At 45.1% G+C, this 27,797-nt stretch overlaps 1 protein-coding gene across 1 annotated transcript in view; it reads right to left on the minus strand.

Moving 5' to 3' along the window:
- LOC136826383 (cell division cycle protein 23 homolog) overlaps positions 1 to 27,797 on the minus strand; it is a 220,187-nt gene that overhangs the window by 172,511 nt on the left and 19,879 nt on the right. The window contains exons 2-3 of the mRNA XM_067083643.1: positions 22,528 to 22,671; positions 283 to 429 (exon numbers count right to left, since the gene is read on the minus strand). Of these exons, the coding sequence (XP_066939744.1) occupies positions 283 to 429; positions 22,528 to 22,671 (291 nt within the window). The remainder of the gene's footprint in view (positions 1 to 282; positions 430 to 22,527; positions 22,672 to 27,797) is intronic.

The following is a 27,797-nucleotide window of genomic DNA, read 5'->3' on the forward strand; positions in this document are numbered from 1 at the left end:
CAACATGCACATGTGCTGGTACCGTGAGGGATGTTTGTCCTGGGATAAACATGACTTGAAACATACTTGGGTGAATTTTGAATATCCATTATTACTACTGCAGTTAACTTATTCATTGGGATCCATGTTCCTATTACTCTACTTCACTTCACTATGGAGTATCTATCAAAAGTCACAGATATTGAAAAATACATCAATTTATAGAAAAGGACACAAAGAGCAACCTGTGTAAGCCATTTTCCTTCACAGTAAAGCTTACAGACTAGAACATTAATTCAGGTATTATTCAGTAAAAAAAAAAAAAAGAAAATCTTACCAAGTATATCAACAATATCATCATTCTTCTTTTTCTCCCCTGAGAGGTATCTTGAATACAGATGAAGGAAGCGGCCCAAGTCTGATGTGCACTGCTCCGTGAAATAAGCACATCTATCAGTAAGGAGAAAATGGGTTAAAAACCTTTTCTTAAACACATTTCATGTTTTACAACTGTACAACACATTGCATCACTCATTCTTATACTTCAAGTTAGAGTCGATCCTGCAAAAAGATTCTACTACAATGCATGGTGAGACACCCTCCCCTAACCCTTAAACGCCGAGCCTCTATTTACAAAAGTGTCTGCTGTATGCCAGCGGCGTTCGTGGAGTTAGCGCTGAAGCGGAAAAAGTTTTTTTCAAAAAATCACAGCACGCTTAGTTTTTACGATTAAGAGTTCGTTTTTGGCTCCTTTTTTTGTCATTGCCTGAAGTTTAGTATGCAACCATCAGAAATGAAAAAAATATATTTATCATATATAAATATTAAAATATATGACTGCAAAAAAATTTTTTTTTATATATAATTGTATACAAATCATGCTGTGAGCAAAACGGTTAAAGCTAATGAGTTATTTTTTTTTCGTTGTATTGTACACTAAATTGCGATGATTTTGGTATATAATAAATTGTAAAACGATCAAAGAAACACAGAGAAAATATTACCACAAAATGAAGCATGAATTAAATAGCATGGCGTAAACGTAAAAAAGTTTTTTCAAAAATTCACCATAAATCGAAATATTGTGCTCGAGACTTCCAATTTGTTACAAAATGAAGGTAATTGATTGAGTATTACTAGATTGTAAGTGGTTTAGCTTACAATTGCAGTTTTCGACCATTTCGGTCGAGTTAAAGTTGACCGAAGGTCGAATTTTTTCTATTTATCGTGATTTATATGAAAATATTTCAAAACTGATAAAAGCTACAACCCTGAGTTATTTTTGTTGTATTCTACATGAAATTGTGCACATTTTCATATATAAAACTTTATGTAACGGCTAATATAAAACGATGCAAACATTACGACAGTGACGAAAGAATTTCTGAGATTTTCGGCAGAGTTACCGCGTGCGAACGTAAGGAAAAAGTTTTTTTTAAAAATTCACCATAAATTGAAATATTGTGCTAGAGACTTCCAATTTGTTGCAAAATGAAGGTAAATGATTAAATATTACTAGAATGTATGAGTTTTAGCTTACAATTGCGTTTTTTGACCATTTCAGTTGAGTCAAAGTTGACTGAAGATTGAAATTTTGGCACATCGTGATTTATATGAAAATATTTCAAAACTGATAAAAGCTACAACCATGAGTTATTTTTTGTTGTATTCTACATGAAATTGTGCACATTTTCACATATAAAACTTTATGTAACGGCTAATATAAAACAGTGCATACATTACGACAAAGTGACGAAAGAATTTCTGAGATTTTCGGCAGAGTTACTGTGCGCAGACAAAAGGAAAATGTTTTTTAAAAAATTCACCATAAATCGAAATATTGTGCTGGAGACTTTCAATTTGTTGCAAAATGAAGGTAAATGATTGAATATTACTAGAATGTAAGAGGTTTAGCTTACATTTGCATTTTTCGACCATTTCGGTCGAGTCAAAGTTGACCGAAGGTTGAAATTTTATCACATTGTGATTTATATGAAAATATTTCAAAACTGATAAAAGCTACAACCATGGGTTGTTTTTTGTTGTATTTTACATGAAATTTCGCACATTTTCATATATAAAACTTTATGTAACGGCTAATATAAAACGGTGCAAAAATTACGACAAAGTGACGAAAGAATTTCTGAGATTTTCGGCAGAGTTACTGCACGGACGTAAGGAAAAGTTTTTTTCAAAAATTCACCATAAATCAAAATACTGTGCTAGAGACTTTCAATGTGTTGTAAAATGAAGGTAAATGATTGAATATTACTAGAATGTAAGAGTTTTAGCTTACAATTGCGTTTTTCGACCATTTCGGTCGCGTTAAAGTTGACCGAAGGTTGAAATTTTGGCACTTATTGTGATTTATATGAAAATATTTCAAAACTTATAAAAGCTACAACCATGGGTTGTTTTTTGTTGTATTCTACATGAAATTTCGCACATTATCATATGTAAAACTTTATGTAACGGCTAATATAAAACGGTGCAAAAATTACGACAAAGTAACAAAAGAATTTCTGAGATGTGTCGCTGATGCTTTGTAGTGCAAGAAGAAAGAAATTCGCGCATTCCCAGCTGGGTAACGCTTGTAAACAAAACAACAGCGTGATCCGTGAACTCCCAGCATCCCTCAAGGCGCGTGATTTAAAATCTTTCGCAAACTAGGCCTATAACTATTTTTCCGTAAATATTTAAAAAAACTTTTTGTGACCATATCATCATTCAAAATGCCAACCCTCCTGCAAAAGGTTTGAAAGTCACTATTTTTTCTGTGGCTATTACAATCAAAGGAAGGATTTTTTTATGTTAAATCTTTAAAGAGGCTTATCCCAAAGGTTTTAAAGGTGGTCTCATCAAGAAGCCTACAAACACTTCTAAATTCCATCCCAACTTTCTTATAGGCCTATTAGGGTGTTCTATTTGGAATGATTAAGGACTTCTTAAATGTCCTTAAGTTATATAAATCAATGTTAAAATGACAAAGCACAGAGGATAACAGTGACCTGTAATCTATGATGCTACCAACAAAACGTTTCTTAGAATAAGAAACTTGAAAAATTCAATGATTTTGTCTAGAGAGGTAAGGAAGAAGGAAATCCCTCTAGACTGACAGCAATTCTAGTAAATGTACCCTTGTTGTTGGTAGAGTTTTTATTTATGAACTATTTAAGATAGTTTTTCTGATGAACTTCTGCTTCTCTCTTTTAAGGCATGCTGGAAGGTCTGGTCACTTAAATGGGCCCCTTTTCTGTTATGCTTCACGTTTCTTTGGTCTAAGATATTTACAATAACGTAAATACCAATATACCTAATGTTTGCAGCAAAAAATCATGCACAGAATCACTACTTCCCTCACACTATTCTTGTCACAACAAAAATGTAAACAAACAGAAACATGAGTGCTAGTGAGAATATGAAGTGGCAAAAGACAGCTAAGATTGTTAGGTATCTTTTTGTAGTAGAAAATGCTTCAAAAAAACCACTCAATAGTCAGAAGAGCAACTTGTGGAAAAGCAATAAAGATGTTAAAATAATATCTGGAAGAACAACATACTCCAATCTATTATATTTTGCTGGTATCAAGAGTAGCCATGAGCATTTAAATGCTTCAAGGTATTTAAATGAGTGAGACCATAAAAACAATAATGTCACTTGAAGAAGTTAGAATTGTCACTTGTGCTGCTCTGAAGGTGCCAAGGCCGCAGCTGATTTTCTGCTACTGACACGGCTTGGGTAAGGTAGGCCACCCTCCTCCCAGGGTAAAGGGTGGAGGTAACCAAGTGGGAAGGGGAGTCCAAAGGCTCCTCTCACACAGCTACAGACCAAGAAACAGTCAATAAAGAAAACAAAATAAACTGAATATCCTCCTGCTTCCCAGCTTGAATTGCAAAGGAGATAGAAAGAAGAGCTTGGAGATAATAATCAGTATGGAAATCATTTGTCTCTCAACATGATAGGCACATACAGTGTTTGACATTTATCAGTAAAGAGTGTGGCACAGAAGATTGATATCCCACATGCAGCAATTGGCTTACTGAAGTGACACCATGTATTAAGTGCTGGGACAGGACAGAAGCAAATTGGAAAAGGAAACATCTCGTTATAGATGTCTGTTCTGAAGTGGAATAGGTAGTTGCAAAACAGACATGCGAAGATAGTCAGGTAGGGTTCACCAAGAAAACTGCCTGACTATTATGTATGTTCCTCAACTATCAATCCTTAAGCATGATGTTTCCTTTTCCTATTAGCTTCTTTCTGTTCCTGCACTTAATATATGGTTTCATAACATCAATATGCCTATTGCTACATACAGGGATAGCAATTTTCTATGCTACATGCTTTACTGATACATGTCAAACACTGTATTTACCCATCATGTTAAAAGACAAACTATTTCCACACTGATTATTCCTACAATATATAGCTTCAGGAATTGTCTTCCTGTATAAAGAAGACATCCTGTTAAAAAAATGACATTTTTATGATAAAATAGTTTTATATATACTTACCAAGTAATTACATAGCTATAGTTTCCTTCGCATGGCAACTTAAAATCACAATTTTTGAAAGTAAATTGTATTTTTCCTAACCATACAAACCTGAGGTCCTATACATTAGGAATTACTTATGGGGAAGCTGGACATGGCCGTTAAATTTTTGAACAAGGTGGTTAGCCAGTAACTACTGTCAGGTAGGCAGGAATACCCACCTGCCCAGATGTAAACATTCCAATTTGCCTTTCGGTCCAGGTTCAGATTGAGGGGTGGCATGAGGTGGGCATAAAATGTAATGTAAAGGACCTCAGGAAAAATACAATTTACTTTCAAAAATTGTGATTTGTTCCGACACGATATACAAACCATCAATCCTTTACATTAGGAAGACTCACTGGCTGGAAGGAGGAATCTGAGTGAGTCTCCTGAACTAACTGGAGTTCTGCACACCTGGGCTACTCCTCCTGGTTGAAACAGCAAGGAGGAGTACCATGCCTCTGCCATATTGATCTGAGTGTAGGAACTGCAAGATCAATTGTCAAATACTGGACCTTTTCGCATGAGTGAGGAAATGTAACTCATACGAAATAGGCTGGAAGAATCTTAGAGTCAGAGGCAGTACGGAAAACCTGAGATAGCGTTTCCCTTATTGCCAATCTCTCCTTCCTCCCCTTGCTAGAGGAAGGAGCGGAATTGCTTCTATGATTCTAGAAGAAAAATAGAACAGGTGCTTGATGTGTAGTCTTACCGCATCAGACGCCAGATCCAGCAAGTATTGGTTCGAGTCCTATTCTCATCCCAAAGGAGGAGAAGTAGGAGGGCAGGGAAGGAGGAGGAAGAGAGGCCAGTCACTCTCGGTATCCTTCTCACTTCCAGAACCAACACCTTAAGTGAGATGCTACTAGTCCTCTTGAAGGAGCTGGGTAGGAAAACACAATTTGTTGAGCAGCCACCACAGGGCCAAGGAAAAAAGGTTCCAAGGGCCTGTGGGTAAGACCACAGGAAGACAAGAGTGAGGTCTATGAGACCACATCTTGCTTCCAGACTGACAGAAACCTCCAAAATGTGAGGGATGGACCAAGCCATTGACTTCGTGAGCTCTCAGGTGGAAAGTACCAGCATCGTCGTCACCAGCTGCCGAGTACCTCTTTCGATCGCTTCACGAAGCCAAGAGAAAGATGTGTCCTTAGACACTTTTCCCTTGAGAGAGATAGTACTAGCGAAAATGTTAACGAAATCCATATTAGGAATGTCGAGCCTTTTCGGAACATACCACAGCTCCCTAATAGGACAAACTAACAACTGATCTGGATCATCGATACAAAGTCCAAGGAGGAGGGGAACAAAAAGGACTCGAACCCAACAATAGTTGCCGATGGATTCAGAGTCCACTTACGACATCCGAGAAGGAGTCGAGGTATTGGTCCCCTTCACCTGAGTATGAGTATACCTTAGTTTAACCAGACCACTGAGCTGATTAACAGCTCTCCTAGGACTGGCCCAAAGGATTAGACTTATTTCACGTGGCTAAGAACCAACTGGTTACCTAGCAATGGGACCTACAGCTTATCGTGGAATCCGAACCACATTATAGCGAGAAATGAATTTCTATCACCACAAATAAATTCCTCTAATTCTTCATTGGCTGGCCGGAGACTCGAATCCGGGCCTAGCAGAGTGCTAGCCGAGAACTCTACCGACTCGTCCAACAAGGAACTTTCCCCTTCACCTGTTCTTCCATCTTCTTAGCCAAGGCCAGCGAGATGAGAGATGGTCCTAAGAAGGCACAACTCTATCCGGCGACTCTCGTAAGGGCATGTGCAGAGCACAGGACAGGAACCCTAAACGGGAGTCAAATGCCACCCAGGGAACAGTTCCCTGGGACAGCAAGGTCGAAGAGGCTTCTCATCTGAAGCTAAATCTTGACTGAGGAGATGAAGGCTACTTCAGTTAGAAGACTAGGTCACAAGGGCCTACGTTCTTCACATATGAAAGGGAGAGAAGCAACCCTCGGCGGAGAAGATGAGGAAGTCCAGACTTGAAGAGCTACTCTGACCGAGAAGAAGTTCCGTCAGTGACACCCACCAGCGAAGACAAATCCAGTCCCTGGGACAGTGTTGCAGAGGACTTCAAGAGATATCCAGTTATACCCGTTGCCACTCGGCAAGAAAGCCTATGCTTGCAAGGAAAGCTGGAAGGTCTCCCAGTCCTGAACACACAGGGATGTACTGCCTGAAGAACTGCTTCTTCTGTAGCTGCTACAGGAGGTTGGGTCGAGCAGAACTCTTCTCGATGCCTCAGAAGTAGAGCTATCAGGTCGGGCGAAAGGTGACGTCTTCCTGCATTTGTCTGTAACTCGGGGTGAGCAATGCTTGTGAACCCCTACCGAAACACAAATACAGAGGAAAAAATGTAGATATCAATTTTCCCAAACAGACAGCATGCCTCACCGTAGTGGCCCATGGGTCTGGTATGGAGGAATGAGAAAACTATCAACTTTGTTGTGCAGGGAGGCAACAGACAGAAGGTAGGGATCTCTCAGTCGAGCAGTCTCTTCGTGTATCTTCATGAGGAAAAGAGTGAAGAGCATGTTCTGTCCCGATCACCCGAGGCCGAGCTTATCCGGCTAACTGAGCTATTGAGTGTGCTATAGAACACTCGAATACCTGCAAATGTTGACAGATGAAACAGGAGGAAAAAATAATTCCCTCCTGTTTGTCGATGAATGCCACTACTGTGGTTTTGTTGTTCAACGAAACCAATGAGTGTTGCAAAACTCATCCTGACTTCTCGGAAGGCCAAAAGGCTGCCTTGAGTCCAGGATGTTGATGAGAAGATCATCTCGGTCACACACTTTCGAGACAAAGTCTTACAGGTGTGCACCTATTCCTTGATCGGTGAGTCCGGAAGTAGATACATGATGTGAGGGGAATATGAAAGCATATTCGAAGGCTCCTTCAATGGAGCATTAGCCTAACTCTTTCCTCTTATTTCAAAGAGGAAAAAAGGATGGAGGAATGGGAACAGAGCTCAATTCTCCACCATGGGGAAGCTTCTGCAAGATGACAGGATGCCATGACGATTAGCTCTAGTTGGGCTGGCATTTCTCGAATTGGGAGCACGGGAGAGGAAGCAGGATGGAGGTTTGATAAAAAGAATTGTCGAGACCCAAGGGAAATAGATACTTTTCCTGAAGGAATCCATTCCCAGGTCTTGGCAATGTTGCTGCCAGCTCCAGAGACTCGATAAGTATCATTTCATCCAAGCATCTGCAGTAGGAGAGCTTCTGTCCAGTCACTACTTCTTTCTCTCTTCTTTTCCACCCTCCTCCTTATGCAAAAGAGGGTGGAAAGAGACACAGTTATGGCACTTTCTCAGAAGAGTAGAGGAGGGCTAAGTGTTCCGCGATTTTCTTCCGAAGCCTGGGACTTCTTAGGAGTTCAGGGGAGCTGGCTTGAACTCAAGGTCGAGCTGAGATGACTAAGACCCAAAGGTCTTGGCCATTGTCCAAATGACAAGGCAGTGCCCTGATATGAACCTTAGATTAATGCGGTATCTGGCTAATCTCTGAAAGAGAAATGCAGAACTAAGTAAAGATTCATTCCTAAGGGTCAAGCAAACTCGGGACTTACAAAACCAGAGACCCGAATTAGGACAAAGTCCTTCTTCTTAGCACCAGCATTGCCCACAGATTACAGTCTGGTATAGGAAGACCCACCCCCAAACATGACCAGTCTCCAGAAGGCAGGGTTCTTTCCAGGAAAGGTTGTATCCAAGAAGGAAAAGCCTAAACGTGAAGGGTGTCCTCCAAGATCATCACCTCTCGTTGCAGAAGAGAATACCCTTCATGGCAAGGAGAAGCAGAGAGAGAACCCAGTCCAGGTGAATAGAGTCAGAACAACCTGCAGTCAGCAAGACCCTCCAAGGCAAGAAGAATTTGTACTCTGTCGAGGCAGGGGAGGAGCTTGGTATCTCGACCTGAATGAACTCCCTGTCCGAAGAAAAGTATTCATCTGGTCAAGAACGCTCTCGCAAGCAAGGACTGCGGAGGCCCCCGAAACTCTCGGCCCCTTTGGAAACTGCAAGGGTTGCTAGTGATGGAGATTATTCATTGGGGGAGCCGCAGTGCTGTCCTGGGGATCCAAGCGCTGACAAATCAGAGAGAAGTTCTCTGAGAAACGAGGGCGACCGCAACTTGAAGAGGACGACCCTTGCTTCTTCCGAAGCATGAAATTCCTATACCTGTCTCCTTGGAGGGAGACCTTGACAGATCCCAAGAAACCCTCCTCAGCTACCTGGTTGTACTACGAGATAATTGGGGGACCAACACCAAAAGCACGCCAGGAAGCTCAACTCTGAAGAAAGAAAAATTTGTTGGAGCTCTCTCTGTCTGTCTCACGCCTCTTGGAACAACCGAGAGGAAAAGAGAACAAGTGAGGAGAAAGAGTACCCCTACCTGTCCTGCCAGAAAGACCAGCAGGAGAGGCAGACCATGAGCGATAATCAACCGAAGGAGATTATTGCCACATGGGGGAAGAAGAGCGCTTGTGCCGTGGCAAAGCGCTTTCCTGTGAAGAGCATAAAGTCCACTCGAACAGTGCTGAGAACCCGATTCAGAAAAACCGAGCAGGGCCGAGCCGAGCTGCACCGAACTGAGCCGATCACACGATCCAGACTGTGTGGTAAGCGGTGGACTGGGGGGGCAAGCGGGGCGGGGCATGCTGAGCCAAGCCAGTTTCACGAACGTTACCGGGGATGGGCGGGGCGAGCAAGCCAAACAACCGAACGTAATCGGAATAGGATAGGGCAGAACTTGTTTGCCATGAACTAGCGCTAATTTCCCGAACTCTAAACTCCTTCGAGGCCGAGGCCCCTTGAGAGGAAGGTTTAAAGGGGAATTCTGTGTCTGCTATCCCGCACTCTCAAACCCTAAGGTTCAAGACACGAGGATGAAACCTGGCCAAGCAACCAAAGCAGCTGATGGGCAGTATTGAGACACCTGGGTGTATCGGCACTTTCTGTTGTCCTGTGCCTCTTGCCAGGAGAGCGCTCATGATTCATAGAATTCGAGCGACCTACAAGGCTGCAAAAAATCGGGAGTGGCTGCTTTCAGTTTCCTAAGAAATTGAAAAGAGCCAGGCATAGAACCAGTCTAAGATGCAGACTAAGACTGGCAATAAGGGCACAGCCTCGAGAGTAGGTCCTCTCGCAGCCCCCGAAACGCGAGACCCCACAGGAGAATGCGAATCAGTTCTCACCCTAGGGTGGGAAGAGCCAACGAGAGAAATTTGTCTCTCAGAAGAAAGTCAGTCCCTTAGAAGTCCCGCAGGACTCCCGAAGGAAATCTCTTCCCTGTTTCTTCTGGTGTTCGAACCAATAGGATCGAGACACCATGCTGGGAACCACACCGAGCACTGGTAAGCACTTGGGGAGTGCTTGTAGTGCTGGCAGGAAGAGCTGAGACGCCTGGGTTCCTCGACCCTTTCTCTCGCACTGCTCGCGAACTGGGCCAGAGAAAGTACTCTCCAGACCAGATCGGGATACTCAATATTCCATGGGATCTCGAGCACTCGGAGCGGCTCGTGAATGAGCGCCCAAAGCAGCACCTGTCTTAGAGGCGAAACCTCTGGGACTGGGAACGGGATCACAAACCTAGGTCTACGTGCCTGCAGCTCCCGAAACACAAAACCTATGGGTATGCAAATCGGTTTCCTAACCAGAAGGTCGGGAAGAGCCAACAAGAGACCCACTGCCTCCTCGGAAGGAGGCAGTCCCTAGATGTCAAGGGCATCAAGGGGGAAAAAGCAGCCCTCTTCTCCTTCCGCCGACAGAGGTACACCCGGTTCCCGGGGGCCCCTCGAACCTCGGGAGAGGAAGGGAAGAGGCAGCAGAAGACGAAATCAAAGATAAGTTGAAGACGGTGGCTACTTCCACAGGGCGACTTCCTTCACCTTCACGCCCACATCTTCTATAGGATGGTGGACGCAAAACATCGTAACCTCCAAAACAGCTAGGCAGGACCACAACAGAAGCGGCCCAGGATACGACCACCAGGTGAAGCAGCAGGGACGATCAGGACAGCTAATGCAGGAGCTACGAGAAGCGGTTTGGAAGGCAGGAGCTACAGCAATGGCCATGAACATCACCAGCAGTGACAGGACGGCTGCAGCAGTAGACCAGGAAGAGCCACCCAGATACTTTTGCCGAGTCAACAAGAGCATAACACAGGAAACAGCAGGAGCAGACGGACCACAGATATGCCAGAGGCAGTGCCACAGCATACATGAAGACCAGCAACGACAGCAATCGATTCACATCGGCGGGAACAGAGTTGGAATGATCCCGACCTGGAACTATGCCATTCCAACCAGGTACTGTGGTCGATCCCGAAGCAACACTGTATGAACGTCAGAACTCCTTCATGCAAAGATGTCCCGAGATATCCATTGCTGTGCCTACGATGCTCACTGTCAACCAGAAAGAAAATGCAAAGATGATTAGTAGAGGGAGACTCCTCTTGCTCTGAGGGGAACTACCCTATGCAGTGAGAGGAGGCCCCTGGGAAGAGGTCGCCCGACCGCCCGCGTGCCCCCTCCTCACGGTCTTCACCCGATGAGCGAGCGAAGAGGTTGAAGGAGAGAGATCTCTACCGAAGGAGAGATAAGGAAGAACCTACAGGGAGGGAGAAGAAAGGAGGGGAGGCCACCAAGGGTGCCGTGGAAGCGAAACTTACCGACGATGCCCACAGCCTAACACCTCCCCCCCACCAACTCTCCATTGCACAGGTGGAGAAAACAACACTCAGCACAAGTAGAAAGGAAGTAGTCATGCCCTTGTACATGGAGGGCGGGAGCCCAAGAAGGAGCGAACGCTTATGTCCCGATCAATGTAGGGGAGCGAAGATATTACATCCCAATCTAATATCTCTGAACATACGGGGGAACACCTTCAGTATCTAAATAAGGGGCTACCGGAAGAGAAGCATTACCACTCGGTTATGCCCTCTAAATACACCCCTGGCCATCAAAACCAAGACACAGACGCAGGGGAACGACAGCTGATGCAAGGCTATCACAAATCTTGAGTTTGTATTAATGAATATCAAACACACGCAATATATACACAAAAATACGTCAAGATCCAACCGGGATAATAAAGAGCTTAATGACAGTCAGGCAAAGAGATCCGAAAACACGTCTGCAACGCATGACGGCTGAAAGCAAACTGGAATGTTTATATCCAGGCAGGTGGGTCCCGCCTACCTAACAGTAGTTGCTGCCTAACCACCTTGTTCAAGACTTTAACGGCTGTGTCCAACTTTGCCGTAATTCCTAACGCAAAGGACCAATGGTTTGTATATCGTGTCGGAACAATATCGTTTTATATTCAAATTTTAATACCCGATATTTGCAAGTCAGCGATGTTTACAGGCTTGTCATAAACTACTTTGTTATGTACATATATGGCTGTACCTAAATTTCCTTCTTCTCGTGATGTTGATGCTAAGATACATTTATCTATTACTGATATTATTGTAAACATAATATCATTGGTTCATATTCTTTTAGTAATCGTTGTATTTCTCCTAGGTGTAATTGGTCTACAGTCCATTACATTCCATTGTATAATATAGCTACTGAAAATATTTTATTATAAAAGTCGAGCTTTGCTTCTTTTTTTGTATTATCAACTTGGATTTTTTCTAATAATTTACTCACGACATTCATTTGTTTTTCTTTATGATATACTAAGTGCTCAATGCACATGCAACCTTTTTCATGGGTAATCAAACCTGTGGTTTCTTTTTTTCTATACTTCATAAAATTTTTTAAGATGTTTGTTAAACCATCTTTTGTTTGTTTTTGTTATTACAGTACTGCACAATTCTACAAAACAATCCATTACATCCACATGTGTTTTCATGTACATTCCTTGTTTCATTTGCTCTAGTACCAACTATTGGTGATGGAGTAGCCTAATCCCTTCTCCCTTGACATAATCATTGTTATCTTCAACTTCAGTGTTTTGGATATCTGTATCCATAAGTTTTACTATTATTTGAGGAGATAAAGGTATACTGTATTCTTAGTTTGTTTTTGTTCTTTCTTCATATCCTTTGTCCTTGGTTTAACCGATGTTGCTCTAATTATAGTTGTTTTTTGTTTTGGGTGGTGTTCTCTCCAAAGGCCATTTTTTTATCTTTAATTTCCACTCCATCGTGACTTTCCTCTGTTTCTTCTGTGGTAGTATCCTCATCTTGTGCTATTTGCTTTGACATTTCAAATGAATTGGATAAAATGTTACCCATGTCCTTTGTGCCTGTTTCTTGATTCTTTACCATTTTAGTTTTTTTCTGCAAAGCATTATTTTCATCTTGAGATTAAATTTTCTTGCATTTTGTTACTTCTATCTGTATGTATTTTTGTTTCATTATTAGTTCTTGTTATCGAGGCATATGTAAGTTTCTTAGCAGGATCTTGAATTCCTCTCACTTTCAATTCTAATTTAACCTCTCTAATAGATATCTCTGTTCTTTCTTGTAGCATTTTCAATTCCATATTGTATATGCAATATATGCACTCTTTGGATCTTGCATGATGATTCTGTCCACAGTTTATACATTTTGGTTCTCTGCAATTCCATTGAGTGGCATGTTCTTCAGATCCACAATACGCACACATATACAGGTTCGTTTCGACAATATTTTTTTGCATACCCATATTTACTAGTTTTAACATTTATATTATCTATTGTTGTTACAGACATATAGTCCTCAGACTGACTCTTTATGTGGCTTCTATAAAACAAGTCTTTTCTCTTATCTGTCTAAACGACATTTCTATAACTGAATGTCTGTTTAATAGGTAGTTTTCTGACTTTAGGGCTGAAATTCTCTGTTCTGTTTCTAAGGTTACAAAACTTGACCAACTTCCATTCCCAAAGAGGGAGTCGAAGTTAGTCAAGGTTGGGTCAAGGCAATATTTACTTCTTTTGGGTTTGTTTTGTACCAGAGTGTAAGGTTCCGGTGTAATTACATTAGGATTTTGTTTCAATTTTTCTAGAGAAAGATTGTCAGAGGAGATTCCAGCGGTTATCAACTGTGCCGAATCGCTACCATCAAAGGGTCCATGGGTACTCGAATCCTTATAATGACTTGTCATAAACATTGAGGAAAAAAAAAAAGTAAACCTGAACACCTTAAAAAGATATCAGCCTTTCATGGAGTTTATCTTCCACCAATGGCACAAGTGAGAACCAACTCCCAAATGTCTGTCCCCTACCCTACCCCACAGGGGGATGGCACAACATGATTAGAGTGGCCCAAGTGCAAGCCAAACCCACTTGCTAAGACTGTGAGTATATACAATCGTCCTCACCCCAATCACATCATGGGCAAACCAGACAGAATGCCGAGAGTCCTATCGCCAGAACCAGACCCCCCTGGAATCCATGGTCCAGCCCTAATGAATAACTCCGCCTTTGAAATATCAATCTTATCTCTCTCTGGTCTGAACATTATTGGGTAGTTGGTGGTCCTACCACAGTTCCCACTATATAGCTTCGGATATAAACCCAATCCCAGCTGTGATATCTTTCCATATTTATCAGGTCCAATATTTTTCCAAAAAGTGGAAAATTCCACAAAATTAGTCCAAATAAATATAAAATAATATATGAGACTCTTGGAATCAAACTCGGGAACAAAGTCCTGGGGTTCAAGAGCCTCCTCACCACGTCAAGGTGGTCCCACATCGAGGGGGAAAGCCTACAAAAGTCCAAAATTTATGCTGCTGCTTACCACCTCCGTTGAAAGCCGGCAGAAATAAATTGATCCTTCTTGCTGTGTTGTTCCTCTTCTTCCCCGATGGTGGGCCAGGGTAGCTACTTACACCAAAAACAAAACAAAAAGAATCGCTACCACAAATTTTCAAATTTTACCTATGTGTAGCAGTATAGGGAAAAATTAGATAGGAAAGCATAAAGAGAAAGAGAGAGAATAGAGAGAAAATAGAAAAGAGAGAATAGAGAAAGAGAGGGGAGAGAGAGAGAAGAGAAAGAATAAAGAGAGAGAGAGAGAGAGAGAGAGAGAGAGAGAGAGAGAGAGAGAGAGAGAGAGAGAGAGAGAGAGAGAACAATTAAGCCTTGGTTATTATGTATTGCGAGACTAGAAGTGCTGAGTGCGCAAATTGCGAGAAACCGTCTTGCACAAACTCAAAGCAGTGAGTGAGTGTATCACGCCCAGGGCCATAAAACCGATCGTAAAATCTGGAAACTGTGCCCTCGCAATTTAGCTGACTAAGGATTACTCAGCACCTCGTCAGAAGCTAACATTCCAGCCATATCTATAACCCCGCCTTCAACAGGAGGCGTTTACATGGAAATTCCAGGGAAAAGGGGCTGGACAAAGTGATGTAGTTCAACATCTCTCCAATCAAACATTCTAGGGAGGAGTCCTTTACACCTCCTCCTGAGGTCATTTCCAATCAAATCCTCTAAGGAGAGATTTGAACAACACCCACCACCATCCTTCCCAATCAAGTTGTTCGAGGGAAGGCCTTACAGATAAAATCTTCCAATGGGGCACTGAAAGGGAGGAGTTGGAAGATAACAAACAAGAAAACGGAGGGGTTCCAGAGAAGCCAGAAGCCAGAAGAAGGGCATTCGAGTCTCAGTCCACCATTAAGGGAAGATGTAGCTTCCCCTTGTTTTTGTGGTCCCAAACAGACTTAACTGAACTGTCCAGCAAGAGTGATTTCAAGACAGTAACTGTAACTGTAAATTATACTTGAGTTTGTAGTTAACTTTCATCATTAAAGTACAAAAACTACCAGTTCGTCTCCATTACGCCTTTCTGAGGGATATCATTACCTTAATATAATTCCCTTCGAAATAACAGACTCGTCAGCGGCCGAAGACGGAAGAGACGCTGTGGACGACTGTTTCGGCAACTTAGAAGAAATATGCTGGTAAGAAGGGAAAATAATATGTCGGGCACGACATATGTAATTACTTGATCCTCCTTGCTGTGTTGTTCCTATTCTTCCACGAAAGTGGGCTGGGCTAGCTACTTACACCAAAAACAAAACAAAAAGAATCGCCACTGCGAATTTTCAAATTTTAGCTGCCAGCTAACAGAAACTGATAGCTATGCAATTACTTGGTAAGTTACTTTTATAAAATTCAATTGTTATCAAGCCCTTTTCTTTCCAGAGATTCAATAATATTTGTGAGTAAAAGAAATTTTGTTTTTACCCAGTTCAAAGAGAAGAGAATTTAGTGTACAAACGTTTTCTCAAAAACTTAAATAAATAATAAATACATTCTGACCATGTTCATTCTTAAATCTATTTAAAAATTTGATAACTTCATTATAATATTCTGATGCCAGCAAAAGCCTACCTTTGATTAGGCCCAAAAACCCTCTCTAGTAAAGGATATTTTCCATTATTGGTTAACCTGACCACAAGTCTGTTGTGACATTCTTCTGTAATTAACAGTTTTCAAAATAGTTATAAAAATCACAGTTTTTGAAAGGAAATTATATTTTTCTTAACTATAAAAACCTGAGGTCCTTTACATTAGGAATTACTTATGGCAAAACTGGACACAGCCATTAAACTCTTGGGCAAGGTGACAGACAGTAACTACCGTCAGGAAGGCGGGAATACCCACCTGCTCAGATGTAAACATTCCAGTTTGCCTTTTGGTCCAGGTCCAGATTGAGGGGCGGCATAAAATGTAATGTAAAGGACCTCAGGTTTGCATGGCTATGAAAAATACAATTTACTTTCAAAAATTGTGATTTGTTCCAACATGATATACAAACCATCGGTCCTTTACATTAGGAAGACTCACTGGCTGGAGGGAGGAATCTGAGTGAGTCTCCTGAACTGACTGGAGTTCTGCACACCTGGGCTACTCCTCCTGGTTGAAACAGCAAGGAGGAGTACTGTGCCTCTGACATATTGATCTGAGTGTAGGAACTGGAAGATCAAAAGTCAAATACTGGACCTTTTCGCATGAGTGAGGAAACATAACTCATACGAAATAGGCTGGAAGAATCTTAGGAGTCAGAGGCAGTAAGGAAAACCTGAAACAGGGTTTCCCTTATTGCCAGTCTCTCCTTCTTCCCCTTGCTAGAGGAAGGAGTGGAATTGCTTCTATGATTCTAGAAGAAAAATAGAACAGGTGCTCGATGTGTAGTCTTACCGCATCAGACGCCAGATCCAGCAAGTATTGGTTCGAGTCCTATTCTCATCCCAAAGGAGGAGAAGTAGTATGACAGGGAAGGAGGAGGAGGAGAGGCCAGTCACTCTCGGTATCCTTCTCACTTCCAGAACCAACACCTTAGGTGAGATGCTACTAGTCCTCTTGAAGGAGCCGGGTAAGAAAACATAACTTGTTGAGCAGCCACCACAGGGCCAAGGAAAAAATGTCCCAAGGGCCTGTGGGCAAGACCACAGGAAGACAAGAGTGAGGTCTATGAGACCACATCTTGCTTCCAAACCAACAGAAACCTCCGGAATGCGAGGGATGGACCAAGCCATTGACTTTGTGAGCTCTCAGGTGGAAAGTACCAGTATCATCGTCACCAGCTGCCGAGTACCTCCTTCGATCGCTTCACGAAGCTACGAGAAAGATGTGTCTTTAACACTTCTTCCTTGGGAGAGACAGTGCTAGCGAAAACGTCGACGACATCCAGGTTAGGAATGTCGAGCCTTTTCGGATAGTACCACAGCTCCCTATTAGGACAAAGTGACGAGTGATCTGGATCATCCATTCAAAGTCCAAGGAGGAGGCGGACAAAAAGGCTCGAACATGAAAATAGATGCTGGTGGATTCAGAGTCCACTTACAACATCTGAGGAGTCGAGGTATTGATCCCCTTCACCTGTTCTTCCATCTTCTACACCAAGGCCAGAGCTAACATGAGAGATGGTCCTACAAGGGCACATCTCTATCCAACGACTTTTGTAAGGGCGCCTGCAGAGCACGGGACAGGAACCCTACACGAGAGTCACATGCCACCCTGGGAACAGTTCCCTGGGACAGCAAGACCGAAGAAGCTTCTCATCCATGGCTACATCTCAACTGAGAAAATGGCTACTTCAAGTAGAAGACTAGGTCACAAGAGCCTACGTTCTTTACAAATGAAAGGGAGAGAAGCAACCCTGGGCGGAGAAGACAAGGAAGTCCAGACTTGAAGAGCGACTCTGACCCAAGAAGAAGTTCCGTCAGTGACACCGACCAGTGAAGATGGATCCAGTCCCTGGGACAGTTTTGCAGAGGGCTTCAAGAGATATCCAGCTATATCCGTTGCCGCTCAGCGAGAAAGCCTATGCTTGCAAGGAAAGCTGGAAGGTCTCCCAGTCCTGAACACACAGCGAAGTCTTTCAGCATTTGTCTGCGACTCGGGGTGAGCAATGCTTGTGAACCCCTACCGAAACAGACAAATACAGAGGGAAAAACGTAGATATCAATTTTTCCCCCAAAAAACAGCATGCCTCACCATGGCAGCCCATGGGTCTTGTACAAAGGAGCGAGAAAACTACCGACTTTGTTGTGCAGGGAGGCAACAGAAAGATGGTAGGGATCTCTCAGACAGGCAGTCTCTTCATGAATCTTCGTGAGGGTGGAGAGCATGTTCCGTTCCCATCACTCAAACCCGAGGCCAAGCTCACCTACCAATATATCCCCACCAGGAATGTATCTGGCTAATTGAGCTATCAAGTGCACTATAGAACGCTTGAGTACCTGCAAATTTTGACAGATGAAACAGGAGGAAAAAACAGTTCCTTCCTGTTTGTTGACGAATGCCACTACTTTGGTTCTGTTGTTCAACGAAACACTGAGTGTCACAAAACTCATCCTGAATTCTCAGAAGGCCAAAAGGTTGCCTTGAGTCCAGGATGTTGATGAGAAGGTACTAATCATCTTGGTCACACACCTTCAAGACAAAGTCTTACAGGTGTGCACCTATTCCTCAATCGGTGAATCTGTAAGTAGACACACGATGTGAGGGGAATATGCAAGCGTATTTGAAAGTTCCTTCAATCAAGTATTAGCCTAACTCTTTCCTCATATTTCGAAGAGGAAAGAAGGATGGAGGAATGGAAGCAGACCTCCATTCTCCACCATGGGGAAGCTTCTGCAAGATGAAAGGATACCAAGACAATTAGCTCTAGCCGGGGTGGTATTTTCAGAGTCGGGATCATGGGAGAGGAAGCGGGATGGAAGTCTGATGAACAGAATTGCCGAGACCTAAGAGAAATTGATACTTTTCCTGAAGGAATCCATTCCCAGGTCTTGGCAATGTCGCTGCCAGCTCCAGAGACTCAATAATTATCGTTTCATCCAGGCTTCTGCAGTAGGAGAACTTCCTGGTCGCTACTGCTTTCTCTCTTCTGTTCTGCCCTCCTCCCTAACGGAAAAGAGGGTGGAAAGACACAGTTATCCACTTTCCTTGAAGGAAGAAGAGGGCTATGTGTTCCGCGATCTTCTTCCAAAGTCTGGGACTTCTTAGGAGTTGAGGGGGGAGCTGGTTTGAACTCAAGGTCGAGCTGAGACGACTAAGACCCAAAGGTCTTGGCCATTGTCCAAACGACAAGGCAGTGCCCTGGTATGAACCTTGATTACCGCAGTATCTGGCAAATCCCTGAAAGAGAAAGGCAGAACTAAGTAAAGGTTCATTCCTAAGGGTCAAGCCAACTTGGGACTTAAGAAACCGGAGATCCGAATAAGGGGACGAAGTCCTTCTTAGCACCAGAACTGCCCACAGATTGCTGTCTGGTATAGGAAGACCCACCCCCAAGGAGGACCAGTTTCCAGAAGGCAGTTTTCTTTCCAGGAATGGTCATATCCAAGGAGAGAAAGCCTAAAAGTGAAGGATCTTGGATCCATCAGGAGACTGCCTGGAGGAAATCAGCAGGTTCCCTCCAAGACTGCCGCCTCTCGTTGCAGAAAAGAATACCCTTCATGGCAAGGAGAAGCAGAGAGAGAACCCAGTCCGGGTGAGGCAGCGTCAGAACAACCCACAGTCGGCAAGACCCTCCAAGGCAAGAAGAATTCGTACTCTGTCGAGGCAGGGGAGAAGCTTGGCGTCTCGACCTGAATGAACTCCTTGTCTGAAGAAAAGTATTCATCTAATTGAGAGCGCTTTTGCAAGCAAGGACTGCGGTGGCCCCCGAACTCTCGGCCCCTCGGGAACTGCAAGGGTTGTGAGTGATGAAGATTATTCATTGGGGAAGCAGTGGTCCTGTCCTGGGGATCTTCTCGCTGACGAATCGGCACGAAATTCTCTGAAAAACTAGGGCAATAGCAACTTGAAGAGGAAGACCCTTGCTGCTTCCAAAGCGTGAAACTCCTGTACCTCTCTCCTTGGAGGGAGACCTTGACAGATCCCAAGAAACCCTCCTCAGTTACCTGGTTGTACTACGAGAGAATTGGGTGACTGACACCCAAAGCACGCCAGGCAGCTGAACTCCGAAGACAAATTAGTTGGAGCCCTCTCTGTCCGTCTCCCACCTCTCGGAATAACCGAGAGGAAAAGAGATCAGATGAGGAGAAAGAGTAGCCCTATCTGTCCTGCTAGTAAGGCCAGCAGGAGAGGTGGATTGTGAGCGATAACCAACTGAAGGAGATTACTGCCACACGGGGGAAGAAGAGCGCTTGTGCCGTAGCAAAGCACTTTCCTGGGAAGAGCAGAAAGTTCACTCAAACAGAGCCGAGAACCCGATTCGGAAAACCTGAGTGAGGCCGAGCTGAGCTGCACCGAACTGAGCCAATCACGCGGCAATCCATACTGGGCGGTATGCAGTGGACTGGGAGGCAGGTGGGGCCAGGCGAGCCAAGCCAGTCTCACAAACGCGACCAGGGGCTGGGTGGGGCGAACATGCTGAGTGAGCCCAGCCGATCACACAAACACAATCGGAACTGGACAGGGCGGAACTCATCTGTCGTGAACTAGCGCTAGTTTCCCGAACTCTGAACTCCTTTGAGGTCAAGGCCCCTCAAGAAAAAGGTTTAAAAAGGAATTCTGTGTCTGCCATCCTGCATTCTCGAACCCTAAGGTTCAAGACACAAGGATGAAACCCGGTCAAGCAGTATCGAGACACCAGGCGTCTCGGCACTTTCTCTCATCCTGCGCCTCTTGTCAGGAGAGCGCTCGTGATTCACAGAATTCGAGCGACCTACGAGTACCGAGACACCTGGGTGTCTCGACACTTTCGGTTTCCTAAGAAATCGAAAAGAGCCAGGCACAGAACTAGTCTTAGACTCAGACTTCTAAGACTGGCAATGAGGGCACGGCCTCAAGAGGCTGCGCTCTCATGGCCCCTGAAACGTGAGACCCCACAGGAGAATGCAAATCGGTTCCCGCCCTAGGGTGGGAAGAGCCAACAAGAGAAACTTGTCTCCTGGAAGAGAGTCAGTCCTCAGAAATCCTGTAAGACTCCCGAAGGGAATCTCTTCCCTGCTTCTTCTGGTGTTCGAACCGAATAGGATAGAGACACCAGGCTGGGAACCTGACCGAACACTGGTATGCACTCGGGGAGCGCTTGTAGTGCTGGCAGGAAGAGCTGAGACACCTGGGTGCCTCGGCCCTTTCTCTTGCACTGCTCCCAAATTGGGCCGGGGAGAGTACTCTCCAGACCAGATTAGGATACTCGATATTCCACCGAATCTCGAACACTCGAAGCAGCTCGTGAACGAACGCCTGAAGCAGCACCCATCTTAGAGGTGAAACCTCTAGCACTGGGAACAGGATCGCAAACCTAGGTCTGCGAGCCCGCGGCTCCCGAAACACAAAACCTAGGGGTATGAAAATCGGTCCCCTAACTCGAAGGTCGGGAAGAGCAAACAAGAGACCCACTGCCTCCTCAGAAGGAGGCAGTCCCTAGACGTCCAAGGGCATCAAGGGGAAAGAAGCAGCCTTCCTCTCCTTTGGCTGACGGAAGTCTATCCGGTTCCTGGGACCCCCTTGAACCTCGGGAGAGGGAGGGAAGAGGCAGCAGATGACGAAATCGAAGATAAGTTGAAGAAGACGGCGGGTACTTCTACAGGGCGACTTCCTTCACCTTCACTCCGACATTATCTACAGGATGGTGGATGCAAAACATCGTAACCTCCAGGGCAGCTAGGCAGGATCACAATGGGAGCAGCCCAGGACACAACCACCAGAAGCAGCAGGCACAATCAGGACAGCCAATGCAAGAGCGGAGGCGGTTTGGAAGGCAGGAGCTACAGCAATGGCCAGGAACGTCACATGAAGTCACCAGCAGCGACAGGAACCATCAGGATGGCTGCGGCAGGAGACCAGGAAGAGCCACCCAGAGACTCGTCGAGTCAACAGGAGCATAACACAGGAAACAGCAGGAGCAGATGGACCACAGATATGCCAGAGGCAGTGCCACAACATACATGAAGGCCAGCAATGACAGCAATTGATCCACATCGGCGGGAACAGAGTCGGAATGATCCTGACATGGAACTATGCCATTCCAACCAGGTACAGTACTGTGGTCGATCCCGAAGCAACAGTGAATGAACATCGGGACACCTTCATGCAAAGATATCCCAACTGAGATATCCAGCCAACTACTGCTGTGCCTGCGATGCTGACAGTCAACCTGAAAGAAAATACAGAATGATCCCAGTGGGATAATAAAGAGCTTAACGACAGTCAGGCAAAGAGATCCAAAAATACGTCTGTGACGCATGACGGCTGAAAGCAAACTGAAATGTTTACATCCGGGCAGGCGGGTATTCCCGCCCACCTGACAGTAATTACTGCCTAACCACCTTGTTCAAAAGTTTAACGACTGTGTCTAGCTTCGCCGTAAGTAATTCCTAATGTAGAGGACCGATGGTTTGTATATCTTGTCGGAGCAAATGAAACATTTTGTTATTAATGGAATACAATAATAATCATATTTCCTTTCGTTCTTGAGTGCATGAAGTATGCCTATTACACCACTAGATTCTGCACTATCCATTTGCTCTTATACCTCTTTTCCAAGCTACTGGACAGATATGCAAAGATCTAATCTCACCTGTCATATTCTTTGAGGTCAAAGTATGATTTTGCTAAGTGGTAATGGTCCAGTTCATCTCCCAACAAATCATACAGTGAACAGGGTGGAGGAACAGGCACTTCTAAGTGAACATCACGGATGCAAACCAACAGCTCACTCAGCCTGTGGATCATACAGAGTTATATATAGTTACTTTTGAAGAATTATCAGTGTTAAAAGTTTATATGTTCTATAACAAGCAAGAGCAATCATTTCACCCACCTTAGCCTTCTTGCTTACTGCTTTTTGCATGCTCTTTACTACTATTATCTGAGGTGCTACTGAATGGGAAAGCATCACCCAGCTTACCTTTTTTAATTTATATCATTAACAGAGTATATATATCTTCAATACAATTTGGTTCAAAGATAAAAAAAAATATGGCACCCTTAGGAATAAAGTCTGAGTAGAGATAATGTTGAAATTTTTATCTGCCCCTTTCTCTTAATTATTAGTGAGCAATGCTATCACTTTTCCCATACCACTACGGCATTCATTTTAATAAAAAAAATAAAAAAAATGAGTTAAAGTTGTCGTCCTCATCATTAAAGTTTCCGAGTCTGGTTTCCCTCCAGGGGTTACAGTGAAATAAATTCTCACTTTTCAGTTCTGTATTCTTTCTACCTAAACTCCTATCACATCTATGTCTTCATCTATTCCTTTTTTCATGGTTTCCTGTGCCCCTTATATGTTTTTATCTTGCTAATTCCATATTTACTGCTTTTTTGAACACCTATTATTCACCCTTCTTATCATAAGTCCAAACCCCCCTACACATTTTTTTCGAGCCTCTTGATACTACATTTCGTCATCAGTTAATCATTCATAATACGATCTTCCAACAGTACTCCAGCCATGAATCTTAATATTCTACTGTCAAACTTTCAAATATCGCATTTTGAAGAGTAAAATGCATTTTTCCTAACATACAAACCTGAGGTCCTTTACATATGGGGAATACTTTCGGCGTAGCTGAACCAGGCGCTAAAGACTTTCAAGGCATGAGTTGGTATTATTACCAGCTGGGCATGTGGTTGGTAACAGTGGGAAGCCCACAGTACCAACCACCCAGCTTTACGCATTCACTTTACTTTCTGGTCTAGGGCAGATTGTGGGGAGGCTGAGGTGGGTAACCTGAGTAAAGGACTTTGGGTTTGTATGTTAGGAAAAATGCATTTTACTCTTTAAAATGCGATTTGTTCCTACACAGATACAAACCCTTGGTCCTTTACATATGGGGACTCAAGGTTGGTGGGAGGAATCTGAGTGGAGGTCTCTGAATGACTGGAAGTTCAACGCACCTTATGTTCACCTGGGGTAAGAGCCAGGAGGACATGGCCACTGGACAGTGAGCACCGTTGTGAGAACTGTGGTGATACGTACCAGTCTACTAGACCGTCCTAGCTGTGATGAGGTTGCGGTATGTAAACGATCACACAGCGAGGTGAAAGCCAGAGAGAACCCTTCTCAGCCACATAAAGGGTGATTGGGAAACGTTGGGGACTAAAGACCAACATAAGGAATGGGTTTGGTAATTAGCCCGCAACCCCCTCCCCGCCTTGCAAGGGAAAGAGGGGACATTACATCTAATGTGTACCTGAAAGGCAACAAAGATAGGACACTCAAGTAATGAAACTCACCTGCGTCAGATGTCTGGTTCAGCTTGTATGGCCTAACTCTCTGCTCGAGGGAAAGGGTTGGATGATGGGGGGGGAAGAGAGAGTCAGTCACTCACCTTTCACGCCCAATCACGCATGTACAACAGACGAGATGCAACTCTGTCCTATACGGGAGCTGGGTAAGTTACACAACTTGTTGAGCAGCCACCACTGGCCCCAAGGAGAAGGTATCCAAGGACCGATGGGTAACGTCCCTTAGGTAAAAAGAGGTGAATGTGGTCTGGAGTGACCACAACCCCCGCCTTCAGTACCTGCTGAACCAACAGGTTCTTCTTGAATGCTAAAGAGGGGCAATCCCCCTGATTTCATGAGCATGGGGGTGCAGAGGGCTGGTGACGTCCTCGCCAGCCGTTGCATACGCTTTCTTGATAACCTCACGAAGCCAGAAAGAGATCGTGTTCTTGGACACCTCCTTCTTGGGGGTCCCGGTGCTAACGAAGAGTCGCTGACACTCAGGACTGAGGTGTTGTGTTCTCTTCAGATAGCGCCATAGCGCCCGTACAGGACAGAGTCGTAACTCGTCAGGGTCATTATCTACAAAGTCAATCAGGGATGGGATCGTGAAAGACTCAAACCGAGTGCCAGGGACCACTGGGTTTTGAGTTTTCGCTAAGAACTCCAGGACAAATTCGAGCGTTACCGAAGCCCATCCACTCGAGTGTTTAACTGAAAAGGAAAGTCCCTGTAATTTGCTAATCCTCTCTTTGCCAATACCTGGGCTAGAAGGAAGACGGTCTTGAGGGTCAGATTCCTGTCTGTGACCTCTCGTAGTGGCTTGTAAGGGGCACGAGTTAGGTTCCACAAGACAAGAGACACGTCCCACTCGGGGGGCCTGAGTTCGCTGGGTGGGCAAGACCGTTCGAAGCTCTTCATCAGCAAGGATATTTTCAGGGAGGATGAAATATTGATGCCTTTCAGCTTTAGGACCAAGGCCAAGGCTGCCCTGTATCCTTTTACTGCTGAAACTGATAAGAGATTCTCCCGACGAATGAAGACGAGGAAATCCGCTACCTGCTGAAGAGTGGCTCTGACCGGAGAGTAACCCCGTCTACGACACCAACCACAGAAGACGGCCCACTTACCCTGGTAAACCACTGCCGAGGATTTCCTGAGGTATCCTGCCATCTCTGTCACTGCCCGGCGAGAAAAGCCTCTCGCTCACAACAGATGGGGGATAACCTCCAGGCGAGAAGAGACAGGGAGGCCACAGCCTAGTGGTACCGTTCGACGTGGGGCTGACGAAGTAGGTTGTGCCAGAGGGGAAGTTCTCTCGGAACGTCGGAGAGCAGAGCCAGCAGGTCTGGATACCAAGCGGCTTCCGGATGCTTGGGAGCCACCAGGGTCATTCAAAGGTTCGTCGACACCAGAACTCGACTGAGAACTGGGCAAAGGAGACAGAATGGGGGAAAGGAATACACTTTGAAGTTGTCCCACGAGTGTTGGAAGGCGTCTTCTGCAGCTGCCCATGGGTCCGGTATGACAGAGAAGGTTGGAAGCTTTTTCTTGTACTGGGTGGCGAACAGGTCGACTACTGGATGCCACCACAGGTCGAAGAGCCTGTCCGCCACACTCTGATGGAGGGACCACTCGGATCCCACCACCTGATCCCAACGGCTGAGCGTGTCCACCAGGACATTCCTCTTGCTTGGAATGTACCTGGCTGACAGCTCCACAGAGTGGGCGACTGCCCATTGGTGCACCTGCAACGTCAACTCATGAAGAACTCGGGAGACAAGACCCCCTTGCTTGTTGACGTATGCCACCATGGTCGTGTTGTCGCTCATCAACGCCACCGAGTGTCCCATCAAAAGGTCCTGGAAGCACTGAAGACCTAAGAATGCTGCCTTCATCTCCAGGACGTTGATGTGAAGGTGCCGGTCATGTTGGTCCCACATGCCTGAGGTCAGCAACTCCTCCAGGTGTGCGCCCCAGCCCTCCTTTGATGCGTCTGAAAAGAGAAGTAAGTCCATGGAGCGAGAAGACAGAGGTGTCCCTATGCAAAGGTTCCTGTCGTCCAACCACCAGGCGAGATCATCCCTCACCTCCTGAGAGATAGTGACGAGAACTGACTGGGGTTCCCGAGATTGATCCCAGAAGTCTCAGTCTCCACTGGAGAGACCGAAGGTGGAGCCGCCTGTGTGGAACGAGTTTCTCCAAGGAAGACAGGTGGCCAATCACGACTTGCCACTGTTGAGCAGGCTGGTCCTGTTGTGTCAGGAGCTGCCTAGCCACCTTCTTGAACATAGTGATCTGAGCCTGAGAAGGAAAGACTCTGCTTGCTGCTGTGTTGATCAGCATGCCCAGATACTGAGTCCTCTGTTTGTGAGTGAGATCCGACTTCCGAAAGTTGATCATGACACCTAGTTCGTGACACAACTCGAAGAGACGATCTGTCCTGTAGCAACTGCAAGCGGGTGCTTGCCAGGATTAACCAATCGTCGAGATACCTCAGTAGACGTATCTCGCGCGAATGGGCCCAAACTGAAATGAGGGTGAACACTCTCGTGAACACCTGCAGAGCGGTCAACAGACCGAAACAGAGAACCTTGAATTGATAGACCACTCCATTGAGGACAAAGCGAAGGTACCGACGAGACGACAGATGAACTGGTACCTGGAAGTACACGTCCATCAAACTGACCATCAGCATGAAGTTGTTCTCCCTGATGGCCAACAGTACCGTCCGTACCGTCTCCATCGTGAACCATGTCTACGAAACATTTCAGGGGAGAGAGGTCGATCACCGGCCTCCAGCCACCAGAAGCCTTCTCCACAAGAAAGATCCTGCTGTAGAAGCCCAGGGACTGATCCTCGACGACTTCGATGGCTCCCTTGCTCAACATGGTTTCAACCTCCTGAAGAAGGGCCTGTTTCTTCAGGGGGTCTTGGAGGAAAGATGGGAACTGGACCAGAGTGTCGGTGAGGGGAGGCAGTGACTCGAAGGGTAAAAAATATCCCTCCCATAGGACATCCACTACCCAAGTCTCCGCTCCGTATTGCTGCCACATTGCCCAATGGCTGGATAGGCACGCCCCCACCGACAGCAGCATCTGAGGGGGCTTGCCGTCCCTAGTGAGCTCCTCCCCTCTTCTTCTTTGCCTTACCTTTCCTCTTGCGGGGGCAGGTTGGCAAAAGGAACCCTGCGGTTTCTTCCACGGAGGCGAAGAAGCAGAAGGCTGGACTTTACCCGAGCGCCCATCAAACCACCAGACTTCTCCGGGGCTGGGGTGCTAGCCTGGTTCACCAACCGGGCTGCAGGATGAGAGGGCTGTGCAACGCCTTTCGTAGCTGCCTGATGGACAAGACGGTCGTGTTCATCAGCCTTTCTCTTGTCCACCGCAGCATCTACCTCCCCCTTGGGGAAGAGGGAGATGGAGTCCAGAATGGGTCCATTACGCAGAGACCCTGCAGCTTCGGCGCCCACTGATCTGATGATCCGGGATAACACTGCAACTCTTCTCTTCAGCACCAGGTTCGCCCAGGGATTTGCCGCCTGGTGGGTTATGAAGGAGATAGCCTTACCCCCAGACTGGCGAAGACTCCTGAAGGTCGGGTCCTCGCTCTGAATAG

The sequence above is a fragment of the Macrobrachium rosenbergii genome, chromosome 40 (genome assembly GCF_040412425.1).
Source record: "Macrobrachium rosenbergii isolate ZJJX-2024 chromosome 40, ASM4041242v1, whole genome shotgun sequence".
Lineage (NCBI taxonomy): Eukaryota > Metazoa > Arthropoda > Malacostraca > Decapoda > Palaemonidae > Macrobrachium > Macrobrachium rosenbergii.